At 47.1% G+C, this 18847-nt stretch overlaps 1 protein-coding gene across 1 annotated transcript in view; it reads right to left on the bottom strand.

The window, feature by feature from the left end:
- The window catches only part of NSF (N-ethylmaleimide sensitive factor, vesicle fusing ATPase), a 55523-nt gene extending 39997 nt beyond the window's left edge, over positions 1-15526 (bottom strand). Inside the window, exons 1-4 of the mRNA XM_052699524.1 lie at positions 15414-15526; positions 8481-8566; positions 4189-4288; positions 2336-2375 (exon numbers count right to left, since the gene is read on the bottom strand). Of these exons, the coding sequence (XP_052555484.1) occupies positions 2336-2375; positions 4189-4288; positions 8481-8566; positions 15414-15425 (238 nt within the window). The 5' untranslated portion in view covers positions 15426-15526. The remainder of the gene's footprint in view (positions 1-2335; positions 2376-4188; positions 4289-8480; positions 8567-15413) is intronic.
- Positions 15527-18847: the final 3321 nt, after the last annotated feature.

Raw genomic sequence — 18847 nt, 5'->3', positions numbered from 1 at the left:
GGTGCAGCTGACAGCACCAGCCAGACCAGGACAGGACTGAAACTGTGCACAGGAGAAACCCACGAGATTCAACAGGGCCGAGCGCAGGGTATTGGACTGGGGCAATCCCAGGTAAGAGCACAGACTGGGAGAAGAGCCTGAGAGCTGCTCTGCAGAGAAACACTTGGAGATTCTAGTGGATGAAAAGCTGCACATGAGCCAGCAGCACGTGCCTGCAGCCTGGAAGCTGATGCAGTTCTGGGCTGCATCAGCAGAGGGGCGGCAGCAGAGAGGGGAGGTGACTGCCCCCTCTGCTCTTGTGAGGCCCTAGGTGGAGGATTATGTCTAAGCCTGGGGCCTCCAGTACAGGAAGGATGCAGAGCTGATGGAGCAGATCAAGAGGAGGACTGTGAAGATGATCAAATGCTGAAGCACCTCTCCTATGAAGAAAGGTTGAGAGATGGGCTTGTTTAGCTTTTGGAGAAGAGAAGGTTCTGGGGAGAACAGAACCTTTCAGTACAGAATGAACCTCACAAACAGGAGGCACTTTTGGCACCAGCAGATAGTGATAGGACAAGGCAGAATGGTTTAAACTCAAAGAAGGTAGATTTCGGTCAGATGTTAGGAAGAACTTATTTATTCAGATGGTGGCAATGGAACAGGCTGCCCAGAGAAGCTGTGGATACCCCCAATCTCTGCAGGCATTCATGGCCAGGTTGGGATAGGACCCATGGCAGCCTGACCTGGTGGCTGGCAATCCTGCTCATAGCAGGAGCTTGGAAAAGGATAATCTTTGAGAATCCTCCAATCTAGAGATTCAAAGCAGAAGTTGTCTGATACAGAAGTCACAGCTAATGTAAAGCAGTAGGAACTGAATAAGGGAAATGCATTTCTCGCACAATGCCCTGCCTGCAGCCAAACCTCCTGGCAATGGAATGGTTTCGGGCAAATCCTGAGATGCCTGCTAGGTGCCACTAAGGAACTCAGCATCAAGCACCCTCTGCCCAAAAGCAAAGCTGCAAGATTCCCTCACCTGGAAAACCTTCAGCATAGCCCCAGAAGCCTGACAGGGCTCAACATCACTGTACCACTACATGCAGGACTTCCTTTTAGGCTGACATTTAAAGCAGAGCTTCCACATTAGCAGGGGAACAAGACAGAAAGGGAGCCCTGGTGAGTCACCCATTTTATGAATATATCTCCTGATCTGTAGAATAGCTTTGCAAATCCTTTATTCTCAGCAGGCAGTCATATGACAGTTAGTCACTCTGCATGAAATTACTTCAACTGTGTTGTTTCTTTTTTTAAATGCACATTCTCAAAGCATGAAGTTTTTAGCAGGATCTAGAACAAGCACAATCACAGATCTCCTCTAATAACTGATGGTGCTAAACATTAGTGTGTAATTCTCCAAATAATGCTAGTACTAAAAAGCATTTGTTGTTGATACATCACTCCAGCTTGTCACTACAGAGGAAAGTGCACAAAGACTTCAGACTTCTGCAAGTAATGATCCTTCCCCACAGACTTCTGAGACCAAAGCAGCTGGGAAGGTGACCAGCGAAAGAATGGGCTTCATCACAGCAATCTTACCAAAGAAAAGTATGAGATGGTGGCCCTCGTGAGTACACAGGTAATTCCTGATGGTCAAAAGAATGGGCATGATCCATTACCTTCAACAGTCTGCAAAGAAAGTGGAGACCTTCCCATAACAGCTGCTGCCAGGCACCTCAACAGTGACGCCAACTGTTCAGGCATCTCAGGTAGACGTGAAAGGCAGTAAGAGCCAATGAAAGAGCACACAAGCTGAGAGATGCAGACTGGGCTCTGAACACTGGCAGTGGCTCAAGGGGCTCCATTTATTTGAACAATGGAGTACAAACCTTCGGTCTACAAGAACCCGAGATGCAACTCCTTCTCTTCATCAAAATGCAGAATCCTTCACCTCTTGTCAAAATTGGCATTATAGCCCTGAGCAGAAACATAGTGTGTAACAGGGCAAGATCTTGTTCAAAAGGGGAGGGACAGCAAGAAGCTATAGATTTCACATTTCCTACAGATGGTTGTCCAAGAGCTGAGCAATGAACACAGTGAGACACCCAGACAATGACAATCATGTTCTCCAAAGCCACAAGGACAAACCACCTGTTCAGTGTCCACACTCATGTGTGGACAAAATATCCCAGTGTATTGAGAACATTAGCAGACAGGAAAACAGCAAACGAGAGCAGTTCATCTCAGAAATGGGGTTCCATATTACTCAAAGTGTTGAAGGCGTGGGATTCTCCAATTCAGTTTCACTTCAGCACAGAAACACGAACTCATTTCCTATACAGCGTGCTGCTGTCTGACTTACCATCTATCTCTTGTCCTATGGAAAGTCCAGCCCATTTTCTCTGTAAAAATAAGACAGAAATTTAAGAAAGCCTGTCCTTCAGTACAACGTGTCTACTCAAAACCTACTTAGAAAAGCAGCTCCTAACTCCCCACCATGAGAACTTTAAGAAAAAGAGGGCAGAACTGGATGAAGACCCCAAAATTAACAGCAAGTCAATCAGTTCTATTAATAACCCTGATTTCTGAAGTGATTCTGTCCAGCTTCCTATATATTACTAATCACCCCATTGCCCCAGACACCAAAGTTATCACCTGTGTATATTTGGTGATTTTTGTTGTTTCTTCCCCCCCCCCCTTCTGCTCCCTTTGGTCAAGTACTGTTCACAGAGCAAGTAGCACAATGGGCAAGAACAGTTTTTCCTGATTATTTTCAAAAGCTTACGTGTGGACAATAGTTGCAGGAAACTGTTACAACGTGCTTGAAGTTACACTAAAACTTGAAGCAATTAAAACTTGTCCAGGTAATCACTAAGAAGGGAATTCTCCAAACCCATCAACTTCTTTCGAATTCCTTTACAAAGTTTTGTGCAGCATGAGAAATAAAAAACGGTTCAATAATACGGGATGTGAAAATCTATGACCTTTGTAATGCCAAAAGTTATTGCTTAATAATTCCAAAAACTGTGTTTTTCCAGTGAGCAGTTCTTCTGACACAGATTGGCTACTGGGTATTTACAGCCCGCTTTCTAGGCAAGGCAGTACTCACCATCTCTTAAATATCTCAACCTTAGAGAGGAGTGAATCACAGAAGTACATAAGTGCCATTGCACAGGGCTCTGGTAAAACTGCACTTAAATGCTTTGCTCTGCGGTCAATTATGTTTGGCTTTTTATCCTGGAAGGAACAATGACCTTTTTCAAAAATGAAAGTTTCCCCCTGAACTCCCTCATCAATATCTTTATGGATCCAAACTAAAATTAGAGATGAGGAAAGAATTCCCTCGGCATAACAGGGATCAAGCTTTAGAAATGAAAGCCCAGAACAGGAAGCACTTGGTATTTCCAAGAAAGTGAAAACAAACCACGTTTCCACATTTAATCTCATTCTTCACAGCTTCCACTACTCATCCTTCCTTTCCCCTGACACTGCAGTTCTCCAGCAAGAAGTTCCCCTAAAGCCACCTTCATGTGAAGTACCACACCTACCTCATTCCCTATCAGAAGGGCTCCCCCAGACCTACAGTAACTGCTGCAATCTACAGAAATGACCACTGAACAGCAACTGCAGTTTCAGGAGGTACAAATATCTCCTATAGGTAACTCGCTTTCAGCCTTGGCAGCTTCAGTCTCACCTGCACAGGCAGTGACTCCACACTCTCCCTACCCACTCATCCAGACAAATACGAACAACACGTCAAAAAGCAAGAAGTAGCTTGGGGGCTCATGCCAAGTCATCTTGAGGGAAAAAGCCTCCTGTGTGCACAGGCTCTGCTCCTTGACTGGTTACCAGCAGGCAAATATGAAAGCAGTAGATCGGTGAGCTCAGTTGTTGCAGTTCTATGCATTGAACTCTCTGTGCAAGTCAGCTGAAGTCTCATTTTTCTACTGAGAAGTTAATTGTAGCCATTATTTACTCCGAGCATCATTTAACATGCAGTAGCTTGACTTAATTAAGAAAGAATTAATAGTTACATCTATTTTATGCATTTAATTGCACATCTCCTCTAGAAATATTAATGATAAGCATAATAATCAAGGAACTTTCCTGCCACGCAACAAAGAAAACACTCTAAAACACAGGAAAACCAGGGAATGTTACAAATCCACCAACAAGAGATGCTGCTCATGGTTTCTTCATTGGAAGGGTTTGTACCTGCGGCAAGCTGAAGGCGATGTTGCCAGGAACAACAGAGGGATGAGTTCTCAGAGTGAAGATGTATTTGTGATTGGGAGAAGTCTTCACAACAACATGTCTAGAAGAGAGAACAGGGTTTTACTCCAACATATACCCACGTGCACGGCTCCCAGGGCTTTGAGAATTACAAAGAAACAAGTCTGCCTATACCTGTAACAGAAAAAAAATGAGGACTTGAGACATATGTTGAACTAGATGGTCTTCAATGTCCCTTCTACCCCAAGTCATTCCATGAAGAGGGCTCTGACAGGAATTCTGCACTTCAAACCTATGATGCTGGCACCAGGTGTCCAACACCTTCAGTGAATATAACATGATCTCAAAGCCCAACTGCAGGACACAATCACTATTTAAATTCCCCCACAAGCAGCTTCCTGCTGCAGGAATTGCACAATGCAGACATAACCAAACCATAACCACAAAAGCATAAAATCAACACCACTTTCACATCTCAAGTACGTAACATCAGAACTGCAACCTTCAGCTCCAATACAGAGTATAACCAGATGATAAAAAAACCATACAAATGAATCTCAGTATATTGTTCAGAAATTGAACTGCAGTAAAACAGAAGGAATTCAGTCCAAGAAGTAAAATCAGAGGGACACTGCAGCTGCCCCTTCTGTCAGCTCACGACCTACAGATTCTCTTGGAACTTGCTCAGGATCTGCAGACCAGAAATAGGACTACTGAACTGGAACAGCAGATGTGCTGCACACAGAATCGTCTGAGTTGGAAGGGACCCTGAAAGGTCATCTGGTTCAATTCCCCTGCAATGAACACGGACGTCTATTTTGGCTACACTGGGGATGCACAACAGCTTCAGCTATACAAGAAAAAACATACAGCCCTCTGAAGTAGAAGAAATGCATGGTCTGTGCAGCCAAGACGACCAGACACTGCCAGTCACTGCTTACACATCCAGGGCAGGCTTCCTTCCAGGAGCATCAGCTCTTGACAGCACAGAAGGAATAACATAGAAGATAACATAGAAACAATTTAAACACTTATCTTTGCCAGGAGGACAAGTGGTTTGATTCTTCACCAGTTCTGGCCCCAAATTATCCATGAGCTGCCTAAAACCCCACTGCAGAGATGTCCACCCTTCCCTTTATTTATTCCTGCCCAAAGCAGAAATCTAGAGCCCTGCTTCCTGTAAGCTAGTAGACGTTAATCCTGTCTTCAAGGAAGATCCAAGGAACCACAGGGCTGCTCGGCCTCACCTTAGGCCTAGGAAGGTGATGGAGCAAGTAATCTTGGAAGCCAAATGTATTGAAGGACAAGAAAACAACTGAGAGCAGTCAACATGGATGGACAAAGGGAGATCCTGGCCTTTGGTCTTTGCAAAGAACACCATGAGCACATTAAGGATCCAGGAAGCATCTGCTCACGCTGTGATGGACATCCTGTGGTGGATGACTGGAAACCCAGGCAAATTGTTCAGCAATGTTTTTTTCCCACATAACTAAACTGGCATGAGACGAGTGGGAAGGTGGATGGTCTCCCCATTAATAAGGCAGCAAAAAAAGGTAATAATAATTAGTCCCAAGAGGAAAAAAAAATACACTACCTGCAAATTTTCAAGTGCAACGCATAGTGCTGCAATCGGATACTCAACTCAAATTTGATCATGTCTCTTTACTAGACTTCTATCGGATCTCTCTTAACAGAGAAAGTTCTCTCTGGCTTCACAATCACAGAATGATTTACATAGGAAAAAAACCTTAAGATCAAGTCCAACTGTCATCTGACCTACAGAAGGAGGCTCTGGGCCATGAAGTACTATTAGTACGCTTCACAGTGAAAAAAGAGGCTTATGCTCTACAGAGGGTGGTTTGGACCTTGATAGGAGGCTTTGAATCTTCCAAAATCAGGCTTTGGACTCAGGGGCTGCATCCCAAAGTGGTGCTCTGATCTCTTAAAATAAGCATTTGATTCCCAAAAGAGTCTTTGGACCCTAAATAATCACACTCTGGCTCCTGGCAAATGGCTTTGGGTGCTAGAAAGGAGGCTTTGAGCACTGCAATGAAGCTTTGAGCCTTCACAAAGGCGGTGGTTGAGGGGATAAACATTAAAGGAGTCTCTGGGCTTTAAATTCAAGCCCCTAAAATAAAGTTTATTCTGCCAGAGAATGCCATGGACACCCCAAGAGGAGGCTTTGATCCCTAAAAATAACACTTTGGGCCTTAAGATAAGGCTCCAGATCTGAAAAATTAGGCTGCAGGTGATAAAACTATCTTCAGATCCCAAGTATAGACACGAGGCTCTGAAAATAAGGGTTTGGTGCTTGCTAACAAGGCTGTGGCCTGTAAAGTGGAGCCTGTGGTTCCTATAAGTGCACTTTCCAGACACTAAGAGAGAGTTTAAAGCTTTAAGAGATTGTTTGTGCCATAAAAAGAAAGGCCTGTTCCTTAAAATGAGGCTCTGGACCCCGAGAATGACTCTCTGAAGCCCAAACTGAGGCACGGGGTCATTGAGAAACGAGGTTGGAAGCCGTAATTGAGAGAATGACCACAAGCCTTACTCACATCATTGCTTTTTGGCAGTACGTACACTGTGAGCAGCTATTCTCAAAGGATGAGTCACAAGAAGAGTAAAACTTCATCAAAAAACTCTGATGAGTAGGGAACTCACTAAGAATTACTTCTATAGAACCAGCCTGATGCATTCGTTTCACAAAAACAAGGTCAAGTACCCCCCTTGTTTGTGGGTTTTCTTGGTCTCATTTTTAATAAAAAAATTAAGTTTTGTTGCTTAGATACATGAACTGCATTATATATTTTATATGCAGCCCAAGACAGATTTATCCACTCAGCGTGGCCCAGACAAGCCAAAAGATCAGAAACCCATGGGACAGAAGTATATCACAGTGTCACCAAATCAACAACGTGACCACAGCCATGTGCTGCATCCCATGAACTCACGCTTCATAAAATCATGATTCATGCTTCCCCAACACACAGGGCATGGAAAATAAAGCATGGGAAGATCTATGGTGGCAGCTCGGGGCTAAACAATCACACTGATCTACAGCTGAGGTCCCAGCTCTAAACCATAAGCACCAAACGTAAGCATTAAAGCTAAAACCTGTAAAAGTTACCAAAAAAATCCCTGCAGCCAATCATGAATTGGGCAACAGAAAGCAGAACTGCTGGCAGCACACACATTGCTGCAGCAGATCATAGGGATGGTCTCGCTCAGTTCATCTGCAATGCAGCAGAATGACTACATCTTTTGGTGCTAACTGAACACTGAGACATTCACACTGCAGCCTTACACTTCCCAAAACAATTTATAGCATTTGTTCACAGTCAAACATATGCTGCCTGCTTCGCAAGCCCCAATTCCTACAAATAGGTGGCTCTCGAGCAAGTCCCAGAATACTGCTGCCTGTATATTTCAACAAAAGCAATGGAAGTGTTCTCAGACTGAAAGGAAGAGATCACATCCAAGCAGACAACATCACCTGCTCCCAATCCCAAATGTTTTCCTGGTTTGGGGCTGGAGGGAAGAGGTGGTTTGGGCTCTGATGTTTCTTTGGCACTGAAGGTGCAGGGCAGGAGCCCTCCAGAGGGACAGCAGCACAAAAAGAGCCAAGCCCTGAAACACTGCTCCCTTCCACCCCCCTTCAGAGCCATTCATTCTCCATCCTCAGCAGAATTTATCTGAGCCCTAAGGATATGATTCAGTATCATTTCTTAACACTGCTTTCCATGTATGGAATTATTTTTTAAAAGTTTTGTCTTTCCCAGATCAAGCCCAGATTCAGCTTCCATCACCTGCACAGACTTGTAATTAAAATACCCAAGTTGTTGTGCCCACACTCTGGCTGTCCTGCCCTGCTGTTCTCCTGCATGAAAATGTCTAGAAGCAGAGCTGGTTTACGATGACATTGCTCAGTTCTCCAATATGATGTGAAAGTGGGAAGGTGCCCCCAATAACACAACTAAATGATACCAATCTAGCTGAAAATCATCCCAATTATGTAACAGGACCAACAGCAAAAAAAAAAAAAAAAAAAAAAAAAAAAAGGGCCTGAGTTCCTTCATTAAAAAGTGTTTATAATTACTTCAGCAGCTCTTGAGCTGGAAATACTTCTGAGAAAAAAATTACCATTTTTGAGTATCTCCAGTTCTGAGAAAGCACATCTACAGTTCTGGACTCCAAGGACACACAACTTTTAATTAACCTACTGTATCCAAGCTGTGAAAACAACTCCTTTTTGGTTAAAAGCTGAAAGACACACTTACTGTCCAGAAGGGAAGTCAGCCTCATTCACCACAGCACAGTTTGTTAATGACAGCTCATCAGTGGGACATCGTGCTGCTTGCATAGGCTGTGAAAGGGAGAGATGGGAGAATACATGAAACAAAGCCATATTTTCCCTTTATGTCTCATAACTTCTGTAAACCCACCAGAAATTAGGTCCCATGAGAGCACAGTCCATCGTCACTGATGGCCCCTTTCTCCATTGGTTTCTCCAAGTTCTTCCACTCAACAAAGATGACTGTATCCAAAACCTCTGCCTCCAGGAATGGAGAAAACGATGGAGAAGGCAGGAGATCCCCATGGCCAGCCACAGACTGAAACTTTCAATTCAGAGCCAAGCTAAATACATCCTGCAGGATGCTATTTTCAGAGTCCAACCCAACTATTTTCTTTGTCAGACACAGTTTTGCAGCCAGAGCTGCATTTGTCAGTGTCAACTCATTGCTAATGGCCATTCCAAGTGGGTTTTCTCTTATACACACTTATCTGGATGCTTTCCCATGAGTTAGCATCACAATCAACACTCAGCCCATCACACCCAGGAACTCTGAGCCATTTGAGAAAAGAACCACAGTGAGTTCATCTCCATGTGGATTGGAGCAGCTTTTTGGGTAACAGTGCAATCCCTCTAGAGCCATGGCTGTTTGCAAATGGATTCATTCATCATTTTATAACACTTAGATGCCCTTGACATATGTGACAATAGAGCTACATTCTGGTTTTAGCCTTGAAAACAGCTTTATCTACCCACATCTGAAGAGTAGTGAGAAATTTAATTAAATGTTCTTGCAATAATGGACTTCAGTGGACTCCCAACACGCACAGCACATCTGTAAAGCTCATCACATTTCAAACCAAAAAGCATTCACCAGCTCATCAGTTCTCCTTCAGATTTCTGAGAGCAGTGCAGCAGGTAGGATATTTCTGGACAGAACCACACATGAGCTCCTGGATTAAGCCTCTTTACAGCACGAGTCCTCAGATGCATTTTTAATCCTTCCCGACACGCTGCTTCCTACACGAACTGTGAGCACTGCTCCTCTGGGTTATTTCTGTGTGCTTTTGGGAACGTGCAAGCTGTGCTGTAAGGAAATGCAGAACTTAAAGGGATGCCCTGCAAACCCAGCACAAAGCGCTCCTCTGTACAGCGTGACAGAGCTGCGGGGAAACGCAGCTCCCTGTGCAGCAGCACCGTGCCAGCCAGCCCACTGCCCACCTCGGGGGTTCCAAACGCTCCTGAAGGTTAAAGGAAAAAAAGGAGCCCTTTCTGCCTCCAGATGTCGCCCTGATTTATCCAAGGACGAGACTCCAAGGACGGAGGACCTCTGGGGAGGTGACTCCACATTCCAGACTGTGTCTCCTTCCTAGAGCAAAAGAAATCCATCATGCAGCTCCAGCACTGCAGTGCTGCTCCTAAATCTGCATCCACGCCAACAGCCCCTCTGTTTGCCAAGAGAGAAAGGAGACATAAAAGTCATGATGAGAGACAAACGTGCAGGACCTCACCCTCGGATTTATGAGACATCAGCAACGCCGTCTCCATTCCTTTACCACTGAACTGATGCAAAACGTGAAAATCCAGCACCACGCTCGATGATCCTGGCATGTTTTGCAAAGTAAAAGAACAAACAGCTCCACAACAAAAAAAACCACCATAATGCTCTAAATATCAGGGAGGTTTTTTTCTTTCCAAAGTTCCACGGATTCCTGCTTTCCTGCAATACAACACTGAGTCATCCCTGCATTTTGGAGAGCTCAGCCCAAAAAGCAATGCTGTCTGGGTATTCTCATCCACACATAAAAGCACACTTTCTCACCCTGAATTTCAAGACCAGCATCCTAACAAAAGGTGAAAGCAAAGCACTGCACTCACTTAGAAAGGAAAACTAAAAATCTTTGCAGTACTGCAGAATAGCACCGAGGGTGAGCACCAAGTACAAGATGGGTAATGTTTGTGAACTGTAAGGCTGCTGGCAGAGGAAGCTGAAGAAAAACACATCCCTCATTAACCAGACCCCACAGGAAATTCGTTGGTGGTACGCAATAGCTCACTGCTACCTGCCTGGTGGATATGGGAGCTAAAACATCACACAGCATGGCAAAGATGCTCCTCACTTGGAACAGCTTCACTCATTTATTTCCTAATCCTACCCAGGATTATCAAACAGCTCCTAATGCTGAGGCAGATTTTGCTCTCTGCACTGCAGACATGCATGAAGCACTGCCTTCAGTACAGTTTGCACCACGGATCAAGTGGCAACTGAACCTGAGGAAATGCTGAGAATAAACGAGCACGGGAAGCACAAACAGCAGGAGAGTGCTGCACACAGATGGCAAACAGCAGCACAGCATGCAGGAAGACGAGCTGAGCAGAGCTGGGTCAGCAACGGCCTGGGAGGAGACAAATTCAGCTCTTCCAGCCCAGGAAAGCCTGCAGAGAAAGCATTCTCCTGTGACCAAAACCGCACACGGCTGCACCAGCGGTAATCCAGGTCACCAGAGCTACTGCACACCTCCTCCTGAACCACATCAGAGCATGGCACGTTTGAGGACACAGCATCAACCGACCCTTCGTGGGGCATCCTGCTCTTGTCTCGCGGAGGTAACGACGAGTTGCCCTCAGAGCAGCAGGCTGTGTTCACACAACCCCACGGGGGAGCGCTGAGGCCAGGACAAGGCTGGCAGCACCCTGCGGGCTGTTCACCACCTCAGCAAAATCAGAACGCATCGACATTCGCTCTATTGCTTCAGATACCAACAGCAGCCTCACCTTCCTGACCCAACAATTCTGAAATCACTGCAGCAGCCACATTTCCACCACAGCCTGCGGTGGAGCAGACATCCCTCAAAGTCAGAACTGGTGGGGTTTTTTTTGCCTTTCTATGAACACCCTGTGTTGGTAGCATTAGTGAGCCATCACATCTCGCAGAACAAAGCGTGTCTTGGTTGGATAAATACCCTGAGCACCTGTAAAGGCAAATGACTGCAGCTCCCTTAATGGAAGACGCAGCCTAAGGAGTCGCTGCAAATCTCTGCAGATTACAATTATAAAGATAAAAACCAACAAACAAGCAAAAACTAAAGCTTTAGTTAAAAAAAATAATATACAGCACTCAAATTTTACAAAATTCAGTGCGAACTTTTAGTCTGCAGAGATGCCAACTAACAGCAACCCCCAGCAGCCAAGGCAATGCATGCAAGGCTCATCATCAGAAATGGTGAGCCATTTTCTGATCCTTTGAGGCACACATTTACCAGGGAAATTTACCACACTCAGCCTTAATTGCTGCATCTCTAAAATTAAAAAGGAAGAAGAATCACTGAAATAGTTAACAGTTTGCTGAAGGTTTTCCTGGACACCAATAACGTTCCCAGAGTTGCAGCAGGAGGCCCTTCTGTCTGCTCCATGTGGCCTCAGTCTGCTGGGCGCTCTGGGGAGCTGCATTCTCCCTCTGCAAGAAGCTCATAAATGGCAACTTTCTTCTCCTGTTAAGAGAGGAAAGTTAGGATCTCAGGACTTAGCATTCCCCTTTTTGCTAAGGCATGGACACACCTCCATAAGGAGCTGAGACAATCTAGAAATCACTCCCATTTCCCCCACAAAAGCCATTTTATTGCCACGGAAGTGCCAAACTCAGCAAGGAGAGGTCGGATCTCCGAGCAGGGCAGTGACTGCTCTCACTTTGTTTGCAAAGTTTATGGCCCAACACGTTCAGTTCTGCAGGGAGTTTGCTGCTCCAAAGCTGTTTCACTGGGTGCACGTGGCTCTGGGAACTCGGATGCACTGCAATCCATTACTTTGCAATGTCTTTAGAAACACAGATCCAAGACTGAGACGTTTGCCAGATTAAAAGGCACACGAGGACAGCACCTGGATGCACATTTCTTACTGCTTGTTTAGAACAAACACTCAAGGCAACAGGGACAAGGTTAAAAACGCCCTCTTCACTTGGAATTTGCTCCAGGTGCTGCCATCCCTTGCTTACCCACAGCTCCCCCCCTGCTGGGCCGTACCAGCACTAATTATTCCAGGACAACGGCTGCTGCACCCAATCATAAGCAGCCCACGTTCCAGACCCAACCTCACCAGCGAAAGCAAATGACACGACTTCAGGGCATAACTTACTCCAGATTTTGTGGCAGCAGGTCATTGCTTTATTGCATCCCAGGGGAGCAGAGCAGCGCGCTCCGTCTTCCTGCGCTGCTCATGCTCAGCCCTTCTGAACTCTGTCCTACAGACACATGGAAGAGCGTCCCAGCACTGCAGCAGGGTCAGAGAGCCTCAAGTCCTGCCCGGATGCAGCATCAGATGGCTGCAGCTCACAGCGACAGGATTTGTTAAGGCTTTTCCATTAGCCAGAGCGACATCAATGATTTCATCTGACTGAAAATCCTGTCCTGCCCAATGGGCATTCCAGCAAAATGTATATTTAGCTGCTTCCTCAGGACTGGATTTCTGCAGGCTCAGGCAGAGCTGATGTTGTGACAGCATGAACTCACCCCCAGCTACATTTGAGGGCACTTCCCAAACCAAATCTCCCAAACAGGATCCTTTCCTAAATGACCTCCTAGGACCCAGGATAGGAAGATCTCACTGCATCCCCCAGGCAGAGCAGGGAAACTCTTAATTAGAAGTAGCTGCCCGTGGTGAGAAAAGAAGTGAAATCCCTCCGGTTCTGAGGTTGTTGGGAGTGGTCAGAATCACCGAATCATTAAGGTTGGAAAGAACCCCAAAGACCATCATTCCAACCATCCACCTGCACCAACCTGCCCGCTCCTCAGCGCCCATGGGTGGATCCCATCCAGCCCCACGGACCCGTGGCAGCAGCAGCTCTCTAACTGTTCCTGCCTGGATCATGGGGGATTTCTTCTGCTCCCTGTCCCAGACTTCCAAGTCAGGGAGCAGAGAACCTCGAGGATAGCTGGTCTGACCATTAAAGACAGACAAAGAAGGCACTGCCAAAGAAGGCTCAGCCTTTTCCTTACCCGCAATGGTCACGTCCTCCTCCACATCCATAAAGGACAGAGATTCTTCTTAGTATTGCACTGACATTTCCCCGTTGCTTTTTAAGTATTAAGGTTTGGGGACGCTGCTCCTACAGCACTAAGCCAGGCAACAAATCAATCACAGATGACAAGGCCAGGCACCCCTCGCCCACAAACACGCTCTGACGGCCAACAATTTTATTCCAAATAATCCATCGTGGACTTCTGTAGGGCAGAAGTTCCATAAGCAGCAGCAAAATGTATTTGCAATGATTCTGCACAACGGGTATGGAGCTGCAGAAGTGACCTCAGACAAAGACATTTCAATTTAGTTTTCTCTGGTTCCCCTAAAGCATGGCTAAAGCCCCGTTTCTTTGGAAGCACTAAAAAAACATAAGCACCACTGCAAGAAAGACCTAAACTGACAAATGGTTCTGCAGTTGCCTGATGACACCGGCTCCTATGAAGAATGATTGCCACATGTTAGCTGAAAGGAGGAGAAATTAGAATGTACAGCTTTAGACCAAAAACACAAATCCCAGACAAAGTGTCCCACCTAAACCTGCCCTCTGATGCACTGCAAGGAGCACAGCATCAACACACAGTTCTGTAACACACAGCATCAACACACAGTTCTGTAACGCGAGGGACCACAGCCTGTCCCTCACTGCAGCTCCTACAACTCTGCATTCAATCTATTTGATAGCTGATTTCAACAGGTATCTGCAGAGCATTTCCTGCTCAGGTCACTGGTGTTTCAGGAGGGGTTACAGTACAGTTCTGCAAGGTAGACCAACATCTGCTCTTAACAGAGTGAAACCAAAATCATTTCCAACCACAGATAGGAGAAGCAAACAGGCCACTGCCTCCCATCCTGTGCTGATGGGAACAGCATTTCATGCCTAACTGATGTCCCTGATTCCCAAGCTGCAGGCAGGAAAATGATGGTGGGGTTATACAAGTTGCAGCTGTTGCATAACTGCAGCCACACAGCTCTGCTTTGCTTCCTGCACCACTCCATGCAGCTCTCTATTCTGGTGCAGTACAAGCTGAAACACAGTGCTGGACCAACAGCTTGATGCTGGCTGCAACAGGGCAGAGAAATCTCTGCACGAGCCGCCTGCAGCTCTCTCTATGCATTCTCCAGGTTTAGGCATCTTTAAATAACATTAGCCATAGGAGAGCATCAGTGCTCCAGCATCAGGCTCACCTGTTGTAATGGGGATATCACACACCTCCATCCTCCCACACGCTGCTCCTTATTTATACAGACCAGCATCCAACGTGACACTGCACAGTGTGCTGTTGGCTGCCCACCTGACCTCTGCATCATTCTCCTGCTGCCAACCCACGTTCCTTTACACATTAAGGCCTTTCTGCTGATTTTAGCTAAGCAGTTACCAATAGGATTTATTATTATTATTATTTTTTAGGAAGTATACGATAAAACCACTGCACAGTCCTTAAGGTGTGTTTTAATATGACATAATCTGGACCCACATTCAGTGCTCTCAGTACCCACAAGAATGAGGAGCCAGCAGGAACCCCACAGGTCTGCCCCATATCCCAGCAGGGCCTCAGGGAACCCTACAGAACTGCCCCACATCCCCAGAGCAGAAGGGCTCCCACAGCACCCTTAAGGGACCCTAAAACCCCCCATAACCCACAAGGAACCCCGCAGCACCTCACCCCGCAGAGAAGGGCTCACAGCACTCCTCGAGGACCCCACAGAACCCCAAAACTCCATTCCCCATAACCAAAGGGACGCCACAGCACCCTTCGGTTACCCCTCAGGCTGCGAGATCTCACCCCAACGCCTAGCGAGGGGCAGAAGGGACAGGACAGAACCGGAGGTAAAGAGATAAAGCATCCCACAGCTGAGCAGGAGGACGAGAAACAACCATTCCCCAGCTCCCCCCCTCACTTACCCGCCCCGCCATCTTGTCGCCTCACACCGCAGCGCAGCGCCATGGGGCGGTGCTGCGCATGCGCGGAAGGAGGCGAAACGGACGGGAACAGAGACGCTGCGGGTTCGAGGCTGACCTCGGCCGTGTGCAGTCAGGTGGTTCCGTTTTATAGCCCACAGTGTCGTTATTGAGCACCAAAACCTTATCTTCAGGGCACTTGAGAATCAAGGCACTGTTTTCTCACCTGCTGCCTGATTTTTCACACCTGGAGTCTTATTTTAGGGCCCAAAGCATTATTCTCATGGTGCAAAGCCTCCCCTTGGGCATCCATGGCATTCTGTGATAGGACGAACTTCATTCTATGGGCCCAGGCCTGAATTTTAGAGCCCAAAGTCTCCAAAGCCAGGAAAGTAACAAACCTACCCCAAAACCCGTCACAGGGAACCCTACAACCTGCCCCCCATCCCACCACAGGGAACCCTACAACCTGCCCCAACACAGCTCTGTATCACAGCACCCATCCTTCAGGACCTGCTTTTTAAGGGCCTTTTATTATGGCATGTGCCAGCAGACAAGGGAAGAGCCCCCGATGCCATCTATCTGGAGTACAGCAACATCCCCGTAACATCACGGAATCACTGAATAGCAGAATGGTTCAGGTAGGAAGGGATCTTAAAGACCACTCAGTTCCAACCCCAGTGCCACGTGCAGGGCTGACAGCCACCAAACCAGGCTGCCCAGATCTCCACCCAACTGGCCACGAACGTCCCCAAAGCACCCACAACCCCCCAGTTCTTCTCTGCAGGGCTGCTCTCAGTGAGTTTTTCTCCAGCTCCTACTGGGATTGCCCCAACCCAACACCCGGCACGTGGCCTTGTTAAGCTTCCTATTCAAACACACTATGCTAATAGCATCTCATCGTGCTCTACAAATTAGAGGTACATACAGATCTAAAAGCCCAGAGCTGCACTCCCAGCCTCCTAACATATGCCAAGCCTTGGAGTTAAGCTCATCTTTTGGTAGGGAGGACTTGGGGCATGCGAGACCAATTGCTCAGCCTCTGCTTGGAATGCAGCCATATTCTGCCCATGCAGGTCCTGTTTCCCCATGGTCTGCTCCCACTGACTCTTTGCAGCCAGACTTCTGGACGTGGATTTTTATGGGGTCCACCTCCCGGGATTTGGTTGAAGCAATGCTTTGCTCTTCAGAATAGATCATATTGGACAGACTGTCTCACGCCAAGAGATGAAAAGCGCTGCATCCCCCAGTGTAACGTTCTGCGGGAGGATGAGATTCCAATTGTGGTCTCCTGTCTTGAATTAGCTTTGAAGGAGGAAGGCAGCAAGTGATTGGACTACAAAGCGAGGTTCAATACTGTCTCCAAAGCTGCCCTCAACAACCTGGAAATCAATTCTGGGCACGAGCTGCGGTGCATTAGCAACCTGTTACATCAACTTCCTGAGCAGGGCTTCGTCAACATCATGAAATATTAACATTGATTTAACTGCCTTGAACAGGTAGTAATTCCGTGGTAGTAATTCAGCGGCATTCAGGTAGTAATTCATGGCAGGGCATGAGGAGCTCCTGCAAAATGGAGGCCCCCTCAGGAGGATGCTTTTTGCACAAGCTCAATACCACGCTCTGCACCCCAGCACTGAACTCTGCCCAAACAGCACCATTAGGGGAAGTTTTCTCACCACTCTGAGCTTCCCAAAGCTCTCTGCCCTATGGCCTTAAAAAGTCTTCCAGAAACAAGCACAAGGAACATGACCTCTGCATCTGTAGAGAGGCAGTCCTGCTATGGACCACTCAGCAACCCGCACCCAACCCACAGTACAGTTCTATAACACCAAAGACCCCAGCTGACATCCAGGCTGCCAGACAGGCTTCATTTTCAACAGCTCTTCCTTCCTGAACTGAATGTGTTTATGGCTCCTGATAGATGCTTCCTCATTGTGTGCAGCTCATTTTGATGCACTTGATAGGGAATTTGAAGTCTCAAAGACACAAAATGCTAAGTAAATCATGCAAAATCCAGCTGCTGGCAGACAAACCCTACTGAGTCAGACTCTGCCCACCCTCAGCAAGTTTGCTCACGATATGAAGCTGGGAAGAGTGACTGAGACACCAGAAGCCTTGCTGCCATTCAACAGGACACGAAGGGCTGGACAGAGAGGAAGCTGGTGGGGTTCAACAAGAGGAAATGCAGAGTCCTGAACCTGGGGAGGAACAGCTGAAGCATCGGTACAGGTGGGGGGCTGAGCTGCTGGAGAGGAGCTCTGCAGAGGAGAACCTGAGGGGTCTGGTGGGCAGAGGTTGAGCACGAGCCAGCAGCGCGCCCCTGTGCCCAAGAACGCAAAGGGAACCCTGGGGTGCATCGTGTAGAGTGTGAGCCCTCAATGAGGGCAGAAGCTTCTCGGTGGCATGCAGCAATAGGACAACGGGCAGAAAACGGAACACAGGAATTTCCACACTAACACAAGGAAGACATTCTTTACTCAGAGAGGGTGACAGCACTGGAACAGGCTGCCCAAAGAGGCATCCTCAAGAGTCTCCTCTGGAGATACACAAGTCATGTCTGGATGGGATGCCCTCCTGTGTGACCTACTGCAGGCAACCTGCTTCAGCAGGGGGGGTGCACTGAATGATTCCACAGATCCCTACGCCTACAGTTCTGTAATTCTCTTCAGATTCGGGGCCAAAGAGAAGCACACCACCTGGTCCTGTGTCCCAGCAACACACCATCTCCCTGCTTAAACAGGGCCTCATGGAGCTCTAGACAGGATACCAAAAATCTTAATTTAGTTATATTCAAATTGAATGCCTCTTGATGCCCCAGAGAGGTGAGAACTGGTCCGTTTGTGTGGGGAAGCACCAAAGAGCATCTGTTAGGCAGAGAAGTGCCAAAGAACAACGTACAAGTAGGTGTCAGAGCAATGTTTATACCCCAACATCAGTACCAGCTATGGGCAAATCGCACAGGACTCACAGATGGAACATTAGATTTAACATGCACAAATAGGTGGGAACTTTGTGGACGCTGTATGAAAGTTCTTTCCTATGAGAGTGGTGAGATGCTGGAACAGCTGCCCAGAGAGGCTGTGATGCCCCGTCCATCCCTGGAGGTGTTCAAGGCCGGGTTGGATGGGGCCCTGGGCAGCCTGGGCTGGTGTGAAATGTGGAGGTTGGTGGCCCTGCGTGTGGCAGGGGGTTGGAGCTTTGTGATCCTTGAAGTCCCTTCCAACTCAGGCCTTTCTGCGATCCTATCATGTTCCTATGTTAACCATACATAACGAAGGCCATTTATCTCTGGGATATGCATTCTTTGTGAAGAGATCCCCACGCACCCAGTGCTGTAATAAACCAGCCGTGGCTTTATGAACTATCATTTACCCAAGGCCCAGCACAGCTCGGCACTGCCCTCCACTCCCTGTGTGGAGCTGTGGCCGCCATGA

The sequence above is a fragment of the Tympanuchus pallidicinctus genome, unplaced genomic scaffold (genome assembly GCF_026119805.1).
Source record: "Tympanuchus pallidicinctus isolate F22 unplaced genomic scaffold, pur_lepc_1.0 scaffold37, whole genome shotgun sequence".
Classification (NCBI taxonomy): Eukaryota; Metazoa; Chordata; class Aves; order Galliformes; family Phasianidae; genus Tympanuchus; species Tympanuchus pallidicinctus.
The sequence above is the reverse complement of the archived record's forward strand: the minus strand, read 5'-3'. Positions and strand labels throughout refer to the sequence as shown.